At 44.8% G+C, this 18,696-nt stretch overlaps 1 protein-coding gene across 1 annotated transcript in view; it reads right to left on the bottom strand.

Moving 5' to 3' along the window:
* SLC5A10 (solute carrier family 5 member 10) overlaps positions 1 to 18,696 on the bottom strand; it is a 681,053-nt gene that overhangs the window by 525,990 nt on the left and 136,367 nt on the right. The window contains exons 4-5 of the mRNA XM_085628993.1: positions 17,995 to 18,054; positions 5,252 to 5,356 (exon numbers count right to left, since the gene is read on the bottom strand). Coding sequence (XP_085485119.1) covers positions 5,252 to 5,356; positions 17,995 to 18,054 — 165 coding nt within the window. The remainder of the gene's footprint in view (positions 1 to 5,251; positions 5,357 to 17,994; positions 18,055 to 18,696) is intronic.

The raw sequence follows: 18,696 nt of genomic DNA, 5'->3' as shown, positions 1-18,696 counted from the left end.
GTTTTAAATAGCTTCGGGCCTTCGGATCATACAAAATCCTAAATTGGTATTGCCCTTACAGACTTCCATGGCTTTTCCTCAAAGTTGTAAAAAAAAAACTTGTTGATCAATGGGTTTCATTGGTAAATCACACTTATTTGCCACTCTTTCTATTAGAGGATTACATTTTTAAATGTCATTTGTTGAGTCTTGCGGAAAAAGAATGTCATCCAACGGAATAATTACATCCATGCAACATCATTTTGTCCTATATCATTTTACGGAAGTTCACATTCTTCCTATGCTGCATCAGAATCCATAGAGTTATCGGTGTCAATATCAATTATGTCCTCAGATGTTGGGAAAACCAGTGATCTTTGTACCGCTCTAGGTGATGGCCCTTTGGTCGTGGAGAAGGCAATGATGAGAGTTGTCTAGGTGGAGTGGTATGCAAAGCATTATCTGGTGGTAGAGGATTATTAACCGGTTGTTGCGATAACATTTTTTGGAATGTTTCCATCTTCTGTTGAAACATAGTTAAGAAAGCCATAGGCACTTGAACTACACCAGGTTGCCTGTATTGTTTAGGTGATCTATAATACCGTGAAAGATGAGAAATACAATCCTGCTGATAGCTGTATTTAGAATAACATTAATTTTCCTCCATGTTGCTGTCACAGTCTGGGACATATTTCACATTTAATTGAGTTGAACTATACGCAGGCGATGCATAGTCGTCCTGATAAGACTGTAAAATCTGAGTTTGGAAGCAATGATGTGGCTTTGATGGTGAACATTTTTCTGATTCTTTTAATGCTGAGATCACTGTCAACTACGCCGTTGATGGCACCTTCTAGACCATCAGCGGAGTTGATGTTGACGGTGTGGTCGCCATCGACGCTGAAGTGGTCACCGTTGTTTAGGGAATCGCCATTGACGTTGAAGAGTCAGTCGTCGAAGGTAATTTAGCTGGAGATGGTCTCGTCGTTGACGGAGTCCACGTCCAAGTCAATGTCAACGGCGCCGTCGACAGTCCTGTCATCAATGTTGTTTCAGAAAATGGTATTTTAACAGATTTCTTCTTTTTCAAAGCATTTCTGATTTAGATAATGATTCCTTAGAGGAATGGTTCCCATGTTTAGTGGTAGAAGAGATGGTTGCAAGAGCTGTTCCAAACAAGTCCAATTCAGGAAACTAAATAAGTCTCCTTTTTGCCCTGAGTTCATGGAAGTGCTTGAAGGAGCACTTTTCACTGAATCTTTCCCTGAAGAGGGGACATCTCCTTTAGAAGGAAGAAAATTCTCCTTAGCTATCAGATACAATGCCAACTTCCTTTCTCTGTCTTTTATGGTTTTAGAAATAAAACTATGACAAATGGCACATTTAGACGCCTTATGCCTTATAAGAGGGCAATAAATACATTGAGAATGAGGATCATCAATGTACATTTTCTTAAGGCCACTAGAAGAACAAGACTTAAAAACTGATTTTGTTCTCTGTCAGTCATGGTGACAGTTGGCTGTCAGATATGAAGATCTCCCTCGTCCAGAAATTAATAAAATTCCTTTAATTAACTCACAGTACTTTAGCTGAAGGTATGGCTGGTTCAAATCCAGGCAGATCAACAGTGTAACAGATTTTAAGGTTCAGTGACAGGTCAGAGCAGAGCTCTGCCAGGGGACTCCCTCACTCATGATGTGCGGTAGGAGTAGGAGAACGTAAGCTTCCACCGCATTGGCTGAAGTTTGAGTGCTTTCAAATGAGGGGGATGTGTTACTAAATGTACAATGTTGTTTCAGGCCTATGGCAATAGTATGCTGCATACTATTTGCTGTATATTCTACACTGTATATTTCTATTTTAATGTACAGGGATTAGGAGCCCGATGACAGGGGACGATTCAAGCATGTTAATGTATAAAAGATCCAATGTTGGAGAATTTGGTCCTCCCCAGTCGCGCAATTCCAATGGCCCTGAGTAAAGGGCTAGTTGCAGCACATTCCAAAGCTATAGCAAGTGTTGGTATCTTTATTGTACCTGCACAGTTGTTTGGGATCAGTTGCTTTTCCAACCTGCCACACAGTGCCAAACCTACGAGCAACCAAGAGCCTCTGGGGGCAAGTCATTCCGGGCTTTGTCTGGTAATCGAGATCTGAACCTCTACTATCACTTTTCCTTTTTTCTTCATAACAAAGAGCGACTTTTAATTGAGAATCCGTTCTGTGGGACTCATGGGACTTCCAGCAGAGCTCACCCCTTGAAGAACGTGTAACATCAGTCGGATTTTAAAAAGAGCTATTGTCAGGCGTTAATGAATTGAAGGTGTGGTCAGTGCCCCCCAACCACTAACCCCACTTCCCTCTGCAATGACAGTCCCACTTTTTGAGATGGCACGTCGAGGTGAGAATCTCTCACGTAGCTGGTTGCATATGGGCATGGCCGATGATAGGGGGATGTGATATTGTGGAGGAGATGTGGCCTGGTGGCTAGCATGGCTAACCTTTGCACTAGCAGGCCAGGTTTGAATCCCGGCTTTGGCTCAGCGTCCTGGGACTCAAGGCAAATCACTCAATCTCTCTGCATCTAAAAACATTTTTAACATCTGGTTCTGTGGAAAAGTGCTCGAATGCCCTCAGGCCAGGATGGCACTGCAAAAAAAATCCTTCAAGTCTGCATGCTGACCTGCCCTGCAGATCTTTTCTGGGAGGTGCCATCTCTTGAAACGCAACGTACCAAGGGGTAGGACCCCTAACCAGCTAGATTGGGCCACTATTAATTCCAAACACAAACAGCATCCAGCTGTAATTTTTAACCCACTTCTTTTTGGAATCAAGGACAAGAAAATTAATTCATCTTGGCCCATGAATTTAATGACACATCTTTCATTATAATTTCAACACATATGATTTTCAACATGTCAGGAAAAGGGACCATCTAAACATTTTCCAAATACGTGATTTTCCTCACAGCCCTAGACAAGATCTTTATGCATGAAACACCAAACGTGAATGTGCTTTAAAGAAACATATTAGTGCATTGAAGAATGCCAGTCAATACATTTTGACATTGAACAAAAGTAACAATCACTGTTATTATCTCTAATGTGAACCTCTATTTACTAATGTCTCTCCATGAGAGCGGAGGAGCGTCACTCCCCCCCACACTGCTGCAAAAAGAGTGGAAAATAAAATGGTAATAAATTATTTTATATCCTTTTTATTTTTTACTCTCTGCCAAACAGAGTGCGGGGGCGGGCCCGGACGTGCATTGCTGCTGATTGGCAGCAATGAGGAGTGGCCACTTCAGTCTGAAGTGCGCATGTAGGTTTGGCCGGCTAGCTTACTAGCGCCAGCCCCCCATGCGCAATCCAAACCTCTCAATCCAGCAGTTTTAGACAACTGGGCGGGAGAGCAGGCACAGGCCTCCATTGCCTTTTGGAGCACTGAGGGCAGCTTGCTCCAACCAATCCAGGCGCTTCACTCATGCTGCTTAACATTGTTAACAGTGTGACGTCACCTCACACTCGGAGGAGTCTGGAGCCAGAGACAGCTTCGAGAACGTGCTGCAGGATAAGGTAAGCAAAACTTTTATTTTTCCTTTCTTGCAATTTTTTTAAAGTAATGTAATTTTAAAATGTATGTATGTTTGTTTTAATGTATGTAGCGCCTCACTGTTTTTTCATGTCACCCGCTGCCACTGGGGGCCATCCCACCCTTCAAAAAATAATAGACCCTACTCTATCAAGGTATTCTCTTGCTTGTCATGGTGGTCCCTGGGTCAGCCAAGTTCTAGCCAGGAGATATTCACCGGTCTCCTTGGAAACCCCTTCTCCATCAATGTACAACCTATGGTCAGCTTCCGTCCGACCTACAATCGACATGTCCACCACAGCAAGCGACATTAAGACAACACAGGTGTGCGTCATTCATGTATGCATGGATTAGGTATAGCTAAAAGAATACCACTGCAAAGACCACGAAAAGAACTACTCTACACAAAGCATGCACATCCACAAACACTTTCATTTGTGTCCAGCTAGTCATAAACACGGTCACTGGGAATACACAGCAGTTGAGGTCTAAATTATGCGGCAGTTTTGACTAAGTGATGCAGCAAGGATAGGAAAATGATGTGGCATAATTCTGCATTATACATAGAAGTAATATTTCTTGATTTGATTTTTCAACACCTATTAATACTGGCAGGGTACAGTTGCACCGCCTAATTACCGGTTTAATACCTGAATCAGAAATCAGTAACTGAAAGGTGATCTCCTTAACCTTTGCAAAGGATCTACCACTGCTCGGAGCTACATGTGGTGTTTTTGTGCAGTAACCTTTGATCCAATTGGACTAGAAACAACCGTGCTTTGTGGTAAAATCTGCAAACTATGCAGAACACACTGGATGATGTGAGAAATGCTACAATCAATGATTATGCCGACAATGACTCCGAATCTTGTAATTCCGACAGCCCTGGCCATAAATAGGATCCCATAATCAATGGCCTTAACTCGAACCCTCACCCGGGTCGCTGGAAATAGACGACAATGAAGAATCTCATTATGCATGTATTTGTGTATGGATATATGTATGCATGGGTGTAGTATTTATATAACACACACCTAGCTGAAAACAGGGGAGCACTGTGCAGGGTCAAAGCAATAATTTTAACTTAATTATGCAGCAAGAAAAGGCAACATTATGCAAATAATGTGGTACAATGTGTGGTAGTGTAATTTGACTATTTTGTCAGAGTAGAACACATTAACACCGCCTGAACGAAAGTTTCAGGTCTTTAGTCCTAAATTAACAGCTGACCACAGGAATCAGAAATGATAAGGTAACAATTAACCTCTGAAAAGCGTCTCCCACTGCGCGACACCGCACATGGCACATCTTGTTTGTAACTTTTTATCCAGACTTTTTTTTTGCTGTAATCCGCAAATTATGAACGGGAGGTGGTGGATTCTAATGCAAATTTTAACCCATGCCCTTGCTTTCATTTAAAGATATGTATTGTCTGTATGTATTGTATGTTTTGACTTTGCTATTTCCTTTCTTCATTAAAGCACTGCCTCATGTTTATTGCATTTCTTCGCCAATTCCACAACTTCCACAATTCAGTGCTTAATGACACTGACATCTGAAATGTGACACTGTGCAGTTGTCCTTCTGTCTTAAACTCTCCCTCTCTGCAAGTCAAGTTGCGATGGAAAGCCACACGGGCGCCTAAACATTGTTAGTCAACAGCGCCTCCTGGTGGTACTTACTGATATCTTGGTGAAAACAGACAGGAGCAACGAGAGAGCTGAGAGGTACATCTGGATTCTTTCGCCTCCAAATCTCCTCTGCAGATATTCCGGCATGGTGACGATCTAACAACCAGAAAGAAGGGGTTAATTAGGGTTCAAACAGTAATTACAGTGATGCTGTCGCCGGCGAATCTAGTTAAACCAAGGAACATCAACAAGGGTTGAACTTTCTAAACTCCGAGCCGCATTCCAGTCCATCGTGATTTTGCACACCATGCCACCTTAGCAGGGGCCCAGCCAATGGAAAAAGTCGAGCATGAGCTGCCAGGCCATGTCTGCCCTGAACCGGAATGCAGGGCGAAGACTGATGTGCATATGGCTGGGTGTGCATATGGCTGGGTTTAACCTGACGGGCATAGTGTGCAAAATAACAAAGGGCTGGGATTTGGTCCCAGGTAATTATCAGTGGCTGAGAATAATTCAAGCGTTCCAGCCATCGTTTTTGTATACTTCAGTGTGACGTCCCTCAGAGGGACGGATATGCACTGGAACCAAGCTGGACCCGGCTGATGAGCCCTAATAAGGGTGAAACCGGTCCAGGGTTGCTTGTGTTCAGGTTCAAGGAGGACCTGGTCTGGCAGTTCAGGCCGGACTGTTCCCACTGGAGCAGGGTCAAGGCTGATTTGTATATGGCTGGGTCCAAAACGAGGTGTCATGGTATGCAAAACAACGATGGATTGGGATCAGAGGCGCAACTAGAGCCAAATTTAGAGGGGGATAAGAAAAAAATGTGGGGGGGTTAATTCTTCCAGCAATAGGCAGAATGGAGAGGCAGGGGCTGTAAGAAGCGGTGAAAAACAACAAAGCCTCATTAATAAGCAAATGGTCTTTCAAAGACCTGTGAAGTACTCGGGTGCGGCTGTGTGTGTGCCCGGGAAGCTGCCTCAGCCTGGGCTGCCACACATGACCGAGGGGCTGAAGCCCTTTGAGCCCGGCGTTGCGCCCCTGACTGGGATGCAGCCCCAAGTAATCACCAGTGGCTGATATTAAGGAAGCTGCCTCAGCCCGGGCTGCCACACACGACGGAGGGGCTGAAGCCCTTTGAGCCCAATGGGCGTTGCGCGCCTGACTGGGATGCAGCCTCAAGTAATCACCAGTGGCTGAGATTAATTCAAACATTCCACCCAACAGTGTTTTGTACGCTTCATCTTTACTTAATACGGTTCTGGGTCTCAGGAGTGCTAACTCCATCCTATCTTTAAATTATGACTCCAAGCAAGTTTTCTCTGTGTGCTTGAAAGTTAAAATTGGATATTCCTTCTTGGAAAAGTGTGTAAGGTAGTGTTTTGAATGTAGTGTGAAATTCCTTTACAAGGGGATTCTGAGGGATTGTTGCTGCCAAATGGCCCCATATCATTTAGGGGACTTGTAGTTTCACAATATAAGTGCAAGCAAACCTCCTTGAATTCAAAGAGCTATAGGCTAAGAGTCCAGGACTGGCTGAAGATGGCAGACATAAAATGTGGCTACTTGGCGAGCGTCAAGTGGTATTTTTGCATTAGCGTGAAGAATGTGTGCTGTTTTTTTCAGAAAATTACACTGAATGTCTTGTTTAATCTCTTTCACTTGTCGCATCTTCATGCTTAATTTATCTCAAAGAATGTGAACTGTTTCACACAGACAACTCCAAACAGGGATAAATGCGTTTGCTGAGCACCGTTTTGAGATGTCTGTCTCTGGCTTACAAAGTCCACTTGAGAGTATAAACCATGCTAAGCAGTTTTAAGTTTGGTATAGGAACCGATGAAGGAATTACAACTTGGAGCCCGTTAACTTCTTGTGGTTTCTTAAATATATGTGTTAAAAACATTACTGAAAAATATGAGAGGCCACTTTTAGAAATTATTTAAATGAAGCAGCAGAAGGGTTTGGTATTTAAGCTGTAGCTGGCTCACTCCTCTCACATACAAAGTTATCTTAAATTACTCTATGTTGCCAGTTGCAAGCTGCATACTGTGGGGGACTACAACTACCTGTGATACTAGGGGCCCAGGAGGCGGTCCCTGATCATCTCACCAGCTGTTGGACTTTAAGCGCTATAAAGCATGTCTTCCTCTCCCACGGCGAGGGCGTGCGTGGGCTAGGCCAAGGGCTGGCCTGTCCTGCGCACGTCAGCGCCAGGAAGAGGAGGGGGCACCCCACTTCGTTTTGGTTTTCTCCTCGGACCTGTTGCCAATGCCAGACCTTCTTGGGGCCAACCTCCTAGCTGAACAATGTATTGGGTGAACTGTGGTCTAGCTGGAAGGGCTAAATATCTTCCTGGTGTGTGGTTGGTAACCTGAGAGCCCTATTGGGCTGACTCCTGGTAGGGCGGCAAGAATGACCAGCTAACAGTTATCGCTCAATCCTGGATTGCTTGGTCAGGGCCCGCACCAAAGTACTGTTATATTTATGACTGGTCAGGGTGAACTAGTTCTCCTGCACTCGAGGGCGAGTGGGGGATTGTATCACTGTGGGGTTAGATTTGTTTTGGCCTATTTGGCACAGGGTTCCCTAGGGGTCCTTTTAGTGTTTGTGGTCTGTAATTAGGAGGGGCTGTGCTGTTTTATCAGTTCACTCCTGGGGAAGAAGATAGTTACTGCGATTAAGGTACCATTGCCACCCCCGCATTGCATGTTACGACCATTGAAGGATTTCATACTCAAGCAGTATCAGTGGTGTCTAAGGAAATTGAGTTATTGGAAAGGAGGTTATAGTTATCTAGGGGCAGCCCGCCTCAGTCTTCACTTGGTCATCTCTTACCCTGAGAGGAGGAAAGGGACGTGTGCCACCGGGGACTGGGGCGTGGAGAAGGAGTTGGAGAGGGGTCAAGGGGATGCTTGGAATCTAGAAGGTTGCCATCTAGCGGGGCTACAGGGGCATCTGCCTCCGATTCAAGCTTTCCCTGCCCCATCAGTCCAAGCTGTAAACGAAGGAAACAAGGGTGCAAGCGGAGGCGGGGAGCCCCGGGTTCCACGTAGCCTCCCTGTTCGACTCTAATTTACCCCAACCTGGAGGGGTGGACCAATTTATTAATGATCTAATCTCTGAGCTCAAAGCGGTCTCAAAAGCCAAACTTGAACCAATCGTGCCCAGGCTAAATGTCATCGAGATCAAAGTGGCCAAAATTCTGGCTCAACTTAATGAAGGGAGGGACACGCAGACAAGGTAGTCCATTCCTCTGGAGTCAGTTGTTTCTACGGCTCATGCTGCGGTGGGCAATACCACCTGTACTTATGGTGTATCTGGAAATACAGACAGTTCCACCAAGCCCAGGAGGGATTCTAAGGGCATCCCCAGAGCCTCCGCAACCCAAGTCCCCCTACAATGGAGCGCTGCCATAAAACCATAGCCACACCCTGTTTATAGAGTACATGACTATTACTACATATGCCACCTGAGGCTATCCATTATGTTGTGGTCTTGGGGAATGTCCCACCTCGATCAAACCCTGCACCTGAGCCTTTCCATGAGCCTTTCCAGGAGTTACAAAATAAGGTTGCGCATTGGTTCTACCTGCACACCCACATAGGGGTGGGGATTGCTGACTCAATTATCATGGTTCACAGAGTTAGCTGGGTGGGTACGGATCGTATAAGTTGGGCAGGCGACTGCATGGTGGTAAATTCAATAAACCCTCAATTTTGGCCCACCAAGTTCTGGCTGCTTTATCCTTCTCTAGGCCTACTGACCCACATGGCATCATAGCCCTCATCTTGGAGTGTTTTTTTACAATACAAAATAAGGGGAGAGAATGGACTGCTTGTACCTGTGTGACCAGGGTCATTCGTTTGTAGGCCTTACTAAAAAAAAACCTCATTAGCGTACACAGGTGGTGGGCGGTATATCTTGATTCTCACACAAAAAGAACAGAAAGCCCTTGATGAACTCCGAAATTATGACAACCTAATTATCAAACCCGCGGACAAGGGAGGAGGGATTGTCCTTCTTAACAAGGAAGGTTATGATAAACAATGCTTAGATCTTCTGTCAGACGAAAGGTTTGATAAAAAGATAACTGAAGACCCAACCAAAAGACCACAACGCACTATTGAGCTAATGGCTGACGATGCTTAAGTAAATCTCTGGATCTCTAAACACAAAGCTGATTTTCTAAAGACCAAGACACCTAAAATACCGTATTTTTATTCATTACCAAGGACTCACAAAAACAAAATGACCCCACCAGGTTGTCCAATAGTGTCAGGGATATGCTCGGTACTCGAGCCTCTCTCACAATTTGCGGACCAGTTTCTCAGACCATTGGTACAAAAAACACCCACATATCTAAAAGACACACGCGATTTGCTAAACCAACTGGAAGGGCAGCACTTCAAAGAAAACAACATGTATCTGGTAGGGATCGACATAGAGAGTCTCTACACGAGCCTACCGCAACAGAAGACTCTGGAGATATTGGAGGACATTGTCTTCGCGGAACAATGGCAGTATAGAACACCTAGGCACTTCATCCTAGAATGCTGCAGAGTAGCCCTTACTGAAAACTACTTCGAGTACGATGGAACACTGTATGTACAATGCCACGGAACATCAATGGGCAGCACATTCGCCCCTAGTATGGCATGGCTGTATGTTAGCAATTCGTAGAGACAATACATCCAAAATGAAAGCAATCCTTTTCATGAGAAGATATCCTTTTGGAGGCGCTACATAGATGATGTGATTATGCTTTGGGAAGACACAAAAGAAACCTTACAGAATTTTCTACATTGGATACATTCCCGGGATGAATGTCTGAAATTCACCTGCACAGCAGACAAAAAACAACTTGACTTTCTAGACATTACCAAATATGTGGAGAACACCACCCTACAAACAAAGACTTTCCACAAACCCACTGCAAAAAACAGCCTACTCTCCTATAATAGATTTCACCCCCGACCATTGAGAGACAATTTACCTTACAGTCCGTTCCTCCGCCTTAAACGCAACTGCAGGAAACTGGAGGACTATAAGGTACAGGCAGAGGAATTAGGTCAAAAATTGCAGAAGAGAGATTATCCAAAGAAAACAATTCAACGATGTCAGAAGAGAGCACAGAATCAACCATGAGAATGCCTACTTGAAACTACAGCAAACGATCTTTTGACATGTGTAACGACCTATAATATCGCTACGAACACTGTGAAGAAGATCATAAACAAACATTGGAGAATACTTACATCTGGTTCTCTACAATGGCCAAAACCCAGGTTTGCCAACAAAAGGACACGGAACCTAAAAGACATTCTTGTACATGCAAGGCCAACTCCGAAAACCAGGACAAAGTCAATCACTACAGCATGGAACTTAAGTCCTATCATAGGACACTACCCATGCGGCTCCTGTTCAGTCTGCAAACTGACTGCAACAACTAAGACCATACAGTTGTCGACAAACTTCACCTGGACGATACGCTACCATACCAACTGCAACACCACCCATGTAATCTACATGATAACTTGCCCCTGTGGTCTAAAATATATAGGGATCACCTGCCGCAAAATAAAACAACGTATATGCGAGCATAGGAGCAATGTGAAGTGTAAACGAGCCACCAAGAAAATGAGTAAACACTAAATCAGTCCATTGATTACTTGAACTGGATAGTTCTAGAGACACTACCTGTGAAAAATAACAATGTTGAACAAGTTCTTTTTGAAAAAGAACAACGTTGGGTACACCGTCTTAAAACCAACACACAGGGACTGAATGATAACATTCCATAGCATGCCTTAACATGAGACCTATCTGGAGATAAGGTTATCTACTAGGATCCATACTTGGGCACGAAACAAATCTAGATCTGTATCCAACGTGGGAACTCAAAAAATGAAGGAATTATGTAAGAGGCCACAGAGCTAGATACAAATATTCACCTTATTTGTCCAAGTTAGCCCATGAGAGAACTCTTATGACTAACAAATCTGGAAATAAAACTATTCACTTTTTCTTCAAAAAATGTTTCTACAATTCTAACACCAGTTATTCCGACATTCAAACAATTCATTGTTATGGAAGGCTAAATGTTTCTAAATTCAGTCTAACGACACTGTGATTAACATCCCTGAATGTAGTCTGTTTACAATGCTGACTACAGCTGAAACAGATAACTGTTAGTTCAATGCGGGCCCGCGTCATCCGGGGCGCTGCACACAGAGCTAGAACAAGTCAGCAACCGGCTCCTGCAAGTTAAGATCACAACCCAGGCAGCCTTCACAGAAGTTATCAAGTAAGCTGAAACTTAAGTTTCCCTATTTTTTCCCTACAGAGCGGGTCCACAAAAGCCTGCCACACCTCGAGGAAGCCCACAATAGGGCAAAGAGAGGTAATTGGGATATGCGCGCTTGCATTACGGGCGCGACTTTTGAGCTGGCACTATTAGAACTGCACCCATAACAGAGCCTCACCACCACACTAACTTTCGGTGGCGTAACTAGTACACATTGAAAATGAGATGAAGGTCTGTTTTTAATGCCTTGTAGATGTTTTTAATGGTCACATCATCCTGAGACACTGTAAATACACACAGAATAGAACTGACGCCATTGGCACGTGCTAGATCGCAGTCCCGTAAGGTATCAATATACGATCATGCTCATGGTTGAGATAATTCCATATTCCAAACGCCACATCTAACAACGGCTTATATAACCACCTCAATATAGGACTAATGTAATAAACAATGGTCATTATTTTATACATTAGAATGAAACTCTCGATGCCTTTAAGACCGCGAAGCTCATACACCACGAGCTATAACGTGAATTGTTAAACAATTGTATTTTGAATTATACCCAAACCAGTGCTATACTGCTTAGAATATCCTGCACATGTCACAATACTGAAAATGAGTATTGAGCATCACACCATTCAGGTAATTACCCTGCGTAGCCACAATACTCACACCAGTATTGAGCGTCACACCATTCATGTAATTTGAAAAAGGCAATATTAATGAAAGTACATAATTGCACCTTTCTATTTTCTACCATTACAGCTACAGGTACTTATGACCTGACTCAACCGAACAAGAGTGGTAAGTTAATAACCCACTTAAGTAGTCGCTACAACGTGCGTCTGCAAACTTAAAGGTCCTGAAGAAAGCCCCTGGATCCGATTGGACAATGAGACTGAAACATGTAGACTGCCCTTTTTTAACAGTGCGTTAGATTAGTAACTTGATCTACACACGCACCACTTTGTTTTTACGTTTCCATACCACCATTCTAGTAAAGATTTGTTCAACATGGTGGTATAGGGAATTTTAAAATCACTTCTCTTGAGCACTACTCTCACTTCTCTGGACGCTACTGTAATACCAGTGGTCTTCCTCCTGGTGGAGGTCAGCATACCAACAATAAAACCCGAAAATGATGCTGCACGCTACACATAGGCGGAGAATCAAGATATACCGCCCACCACCTGTGTACACTAATGAGGTTTTTTTTAGTAAGGCCTACAAACGAATGACCCTGGTCACACAGGTACAAGCGGTCCATTCTCTCCCCTGATTTTGTATGATAATAAGGAAGCCAAATGGACCATCGTTTCCTCTTCCCTCCTCCCCTGATTTAAGAAGTGTTTTTTACAAACCAGAAAAGATTTGTCGCTCTTATGGGCATCAAGACTTGCAAACACAGGGCTATTATGGTAGCACCCGTCAGTGTATCAGGAATCTCTCGCTGTGACCCTTTCCAATCGATTTGCCTCCTTGATTAGCCTTGAGACGTGTGATTGACTGGGAGCCACCAATCCATTTACCTCACTCCCTGGTTGTGTTAATCTATTAGAAGTCTCCCTTCAGCCTGTCAAGTCCCCCGCTCCAGCCAGTGGGTTCGCCAGCCGCCGCCTCTCCCGTCCTCTTCCTGGCTTCTTGTGAGAAACAGGAAGCAGGAAGCACCAGCGCTCCCATGCTCCCCACCGGCAATGACAATGCTGCAATGCAGCGTTGTGATTGGTCTGAGCGCTGTGACACTGCGCTCAGCCAGGGGCTGGAGGGGTGGGCATGTTCTCCATGCAGGCTGTAATGCAGCCTGCATGGAGAACAGGGAAGTGTGCATGACTGTTTTGGGCGGCCCGAAAGGGCCAACCAAACAGTCATTGCGCACAGGAGTGTTCTACCACTTCCCCCTGCTCTGCAGCCCCGCCCCCTCATGCATGCTGCAGGAGCAGGAGGACAAAATAAAATGATAATAACATTACGTTATTATAATTTTATTTTTTATTTTATTTTGTTGCTTCCTGGCAGTGGGGCGATGCTCCTCCACCTTAGCGGAAGAGCCGCCACTGGCTCAAAGGTACTGTCGTGGAACATTGCGGGGCTTTCAGCCAAGTTCACCGACCCAAATTGGGTGGAATCTGTTAAACCCTTCGAGGTTATTTGCTTGCAGGAAACGTGGGTGGTGAAGAATGTCTTTTATTTGGAAGGTTACAAGACATATTTCTTACCAGCAGTGTCCTTGGTGGCAGGAAGAGCAAGTGGGGGTATGATTATCCTTGTGGCAGTGGAACTGAGCAGGCCTGTTGTTCTGTCTTGAGACATGACGATGTTGCAGGGGCTAATGTTATCTGTACGGGGCTCGTCCCCTATCCTACTGGTGAACTTTCTCAATGCTAGATGTGGGTCTATTGGGGCATCCAGTATTCAAAGTATAAGTCTGTCCTTGAACTCTTTGATGGCACACGGGGTGGGGGTTGGGACGGGGCGGGAGCTGATAATGTTGATGGGGGCTTTAATTGCCATTTATGTGACTGCCCTTTAATGAGTTATGCTTCAAAGCCCAGGTGTATGGTCTCAGAGGGGCTCCACTTTACTCATTTCAAGAAAGGCATGGAGCTTGGTGCAATTTTAGAAACCCATAATCTTGTGTTTGCCTTGGACAAGTTGGGTAACTCTCCTAACCATATTGTTGTTCCATCTTTCAAGGGGAAGGGCTGCACCTCTATTATTGATTGTATTTTTGTTTCTGCACCTATTTTTGTGTATCACCAACTTCAACATCATTCACCGCCCATTTAGTGATCACAATCTTTTGTTCGTAGAACTGGAGGGTTTCATGAACTCCACTCGATCACGGGTGGGGCTCTTAGAGGGCTTTCCCTTGTTGGTCAAGGTAGGCAACTAAAATGGACCCAAGTAGAACCGGTCCAGATTAAAGCCTCCCTTTTATCTGATGTGGCCCAAGATAAATCTATCTGTATAGACGTAGATGCCCCCAAGAAGGATGTCTTGCAAGAATTCAAGGGTATCTCCGGTAAAGTCAATGAAATACTGTCCATGCCCTCAACCCATCCACGGGGGTCGGGGAGATCCAAAATGGTTTTAAAAGGCCTGCTCCAAGTGTCCCTGGCAGCTGAAGGCGGCTCCGGAGCAGGTCCCTGGAGATAGGTGCCTTGTGGCAGCCCGGAGGCAGGCCTATAAACAGGCAATAGTCAACCCTAAACACACCTTGCAAGAACTACCCTCTGAGGAGCTAACCCAGGCAGTGAGATGAGAGATAGTGCTCTTTTTTGGAGGGTAGTGAATGGGCCCTGTTTTGCAGATAGAACAGACCCTGTTATATGCACCCACATTTCTTAGCAACAGTGAGTAGACCATTTTTCAGGGGTCTACATCTATGGGGAGGTGGGTGAGGCCACGGTAGTGAGAGAGCTGGAGCAGGTTCCTAAGGTTTTTACCTTGGAGGAAGTAACCAAGGGCAAAAATAAGCTAACCAGGAATAAGGCTCTGGGCCCGATGGGATTCCGCCAGTCATGTTGAGGATGGATGATGAGCTTTGAGGACCCCTTTTGACTCAGGGCTTGAATGCAGCAGCACGCTGCTGGGTGCCGGCCCCGTAGTCAATGGCAGTAATTGTGCCTGTGTTCAAGAAGGGTGACAAAGATAACCCCCAATGCTACTGCCCCATGTCATTGATTGACACGGTAGTGAAGGTCCTTGGTAGAGTCATACTCAATTGGTTGATGGCTTGGTCGGATGCTAATGATATTCTCACGGACGTCCAATATGGCTTTCAGCCAGTGAGGTCAACATCTGACCAATGCCTGAACCTTTACCCAATTATAAGTAAGTATACAGTAGCCCAACCTGAATCCCTCCATCTGGCATTTATGGACCTCACATCTGCATTTGACAGGGTAAATCATGCTAAATTGGGGGCCCTGCTGCTTGAGTTAGGGGTGGGAGTTAATATAGTGGCCTTGTTGGTAGACCTGCACTCTAACACCTCGGCCTCTGAGCGTTTTCTGCAAACTGCTGCGTGCACTCTGCCCTTTTCAACTTGTAGGGGGTGCAGCATGGGTGTATCCTTGCTCCATTTTCGTTCACTCTATATGTAAATGGGCTTGAGCAAGCCCTTCTCTTGGCTCAGCCTGATTGTCTCAGAGTGGGTTCGAGGTCACTTCCGGTGTTATACGCAGATGATATGGTCCTGATGACCAGCACGGCCCAGGGGCTGCAGCACCCCCTGGACTCATTTGTTATCTTCATGAGTAGCCTGGATGTGGCTGTAAATTTCACTAAATTTTATGTCATGGTAGTGAGTCCATGCTCCACTAGCTCCAAGTCCTTCAAGGTGGTTCACCACACCCTGGGCAAAGTCTAAGCTTTTCCCTATTTAGGGGTGCTATTTGATGTTAAGAACAATTGACAGTCTGTTTTGGAGTGGAAGAGGGCTGAACTTGTTAAAACTTCCAGGGCTGTGGCCAGCTTCACATGTAGGTTGAGTTCTTGGTCTCCACAAGTCCTACTTAAGATGTATAATGGAAAGTGTGTGTCCCTTATCCAGTGAGGTTTGGGAGTATGTGAAGACTAACAAAATTCAAGCGACTGAAAACAAATTTCTAAGACGACAAGTCCAGGTTCTGCAAAGTACTCCTGCCTTTTCAGTGCATGCTGAGCTTGGAATTAGGTTTCTTGCCGATACAGTCGCTCTTAGTCCCCTTCTCTGCTGGATAAAGGCCTGGATCACGGAGGATCTAAGGCTTAATAGATTGATTCTCTCGGACTGCTTGTCCTTCGATGGAGCACTCAGAATGCCCTGGTTAGCCCATGTTAAGGCTGCATTTTCTGCACTCGGGAGAACAGATGCCTACTTGACTCCCCACTCTTTGGTGGCCCGGGACTTACTATTCATAAAAGAGCTGTGTTTTGAGCAGACAACGTTACTCAGAGAAGGAGCTGAACTGATGAAACCCTTAGCGAGGGGACACTTGCTTCTAAAGTCTGTTCACGGTAAGGAGCGTTACTTAGCCCATGTGTCTAATAGGCGAGACAGACTACTTTTGGTCAGGTTTCATTTTAATCAACTACACCATCTTCTGGCCACACCCAGTAGATGGGTCCACTCTGGTAACAGGACGCCCTGCGGCTGCGACAATGGGTCTCCGCAGGATACCCTACATTTTGTAATGTCCTGCAATTTCTATAGTTGGCCCAAAAAAATCAGTTTCTGTTTCCATTGTTGAAGACACAGAATTTTACTCAAGTACTTACAACTGTTCCCGGATGAACATGTTTTATTTGCTGTGGTCAGTTTTTTACATGCAGTTCTGGCGTTTGGGTGCTCAAGACCGGACTGAGTATTACATCAATGTTCTAGGTGTCTCTTTGTTTTCAGCTGTTTTTATTGTATCTTGGCTTTTATGCTGTATTTAATGTATCTGTGTTATATGTGCGTTGTTTTATGGACATTTATTGTGTCTTTTTATGGTTACCTGTACAACCAAATAAAGATCTTCTACTACTACTATATATAAATGAAATGAGACATTTTCTACATCATTAATCTGTAAGTTATTATAAATTTAAGCATGACAACATATCTCTCGACAGTGCTTAATTTGAGCAGGTGCTTTGGCACTCATTTCTGGTGATGGAGACTTATTTTTCATCATCAGAATTTACTCCAAAGCAAGAGAGATAGAGAGGCAGAAAGGGCAGCAAGAAGGATTGTGAGAAAGCTATGAAAACAGTGATAAAGTTAGAAAGCTGAGATGAAGAACCTGCAACAGTGAGTTAAAGAGAGAGGAAGTGTAGAGTGGTGGCAGAAAGAGGCAGGAGGTGCAATCAAGAGTAGGCAGTCAAGGTAATCGGCAACGTAGGCCATGGCAGCGCCGGCGACGGGTACCTGAGAAGAAACTTAGGACCTTTAACCTTAATATTTTTATTTTTGTAAATTAAGTTCTGCTCGAGAGGATCAAGAGGAGAGATACTGCCTGCTGTACACAGGAGTAGCACAGGATCTTATAGTTTCTAGGGTGACCTGCAGAGGACTGGGGTACCCTGGAACTTCTGTGTGCTTACCCCTCCCCCCTTTACCACCTCTACAAGTGGAAACAGCCCCTAATGGGCAACAAGTTCATACCACCCCCTCGGCTGTCAGTATCCAATCAATGGCTTGCAACCAAAATGCTGTTGCAGACTACTGTTACATTCCATTGCGAATAGTTCAGAAAGAAAATGCCCATTTCACACATCCTTTTCCAGAAGGTTTGTAATAGGTCGCATCACGACTCGCACAGATATTTGCGAATCCCCCTATGTGCTGTTGATACACCGTTATTTTAAATTTTACAATTGAAACCCACGCATTGACACCACAAAATACACTAGTACATCAAGCAATGACACAAGTGAGGTTTTTTGTATTCTGCTTCCTTTTCTAGTTACATTTTCTTGTGCTTGTGCGTGGCTCTTTCCCATACATTTACGTACTTACCCCGGAAGAGATATAAACAGGAACAAATACCCAGGCCAGTGCCAGGAGGATGTAGGTGGCCTGAAAAACAGAGGGGCAGCAAACACAAAACTGAATAAGTACCAAGGTCGCAAATTCACATAATACATTTTATAAATGTACCCGCCCTCTGCCGCTGAAGTATAAAGATCCCTAAACTCGCTTTTCACCCCCAGCTCAGCTTCCAAAACAGTCATTACTGATGCCCTTGTCTTCTGATAGAATGAAGGTAACATCTGCTGCTGAGGAATAACCTTCAAACTCCTCACCCATGCATACAAGCCCCTTCACAACACCGGACCCGCATACCTGAACAGCCGCCTCTCCTTCCACGAACCCAAAAGACACCTCTGATCAGTCCAGCTCTCACTGGCCACCGACCCTTGTATCAGCAAGACAAGAACGGTCGGAAAGTCCTTCTCCTACCTCGCAGCCAAAGCCTGGAATACCCTTCCCCTCTGACAATCTCCCACATTGCCCCAGTTCAGGAAAGACCTCAAGACCTGGTTTTTCAGGTGACCCCAGCACTCAACGGAGCCGCTCACCCCCCCCTCCCCCTCTACCCCACCCCACGCCTTGAGACCCTCACAGGTGAGTAGTTGCCCTTTACAAACCTTGATTGCGTGTTTTTAAGTCTAGAGGTAAATGCCTATTTTTCTTGTAAATTTGACCCAAAACAATATA

Source organism: Triturus cristatus, chromosome 10 (genome assembly GCF_964204655.1).
Source record: "Triturus cristatus chromosome 10, aTriCri1.1, whole genome shotgun sequence".
Lineage (NCBI taxonomy): Eukaryota > Metazoa > Chordata > Amphibia > Caudata > Salamandridae > Triturus > Triturus cristatus.
This window is presented reverse-complemented; position numbering and strand designations above follow the sequence as displayed.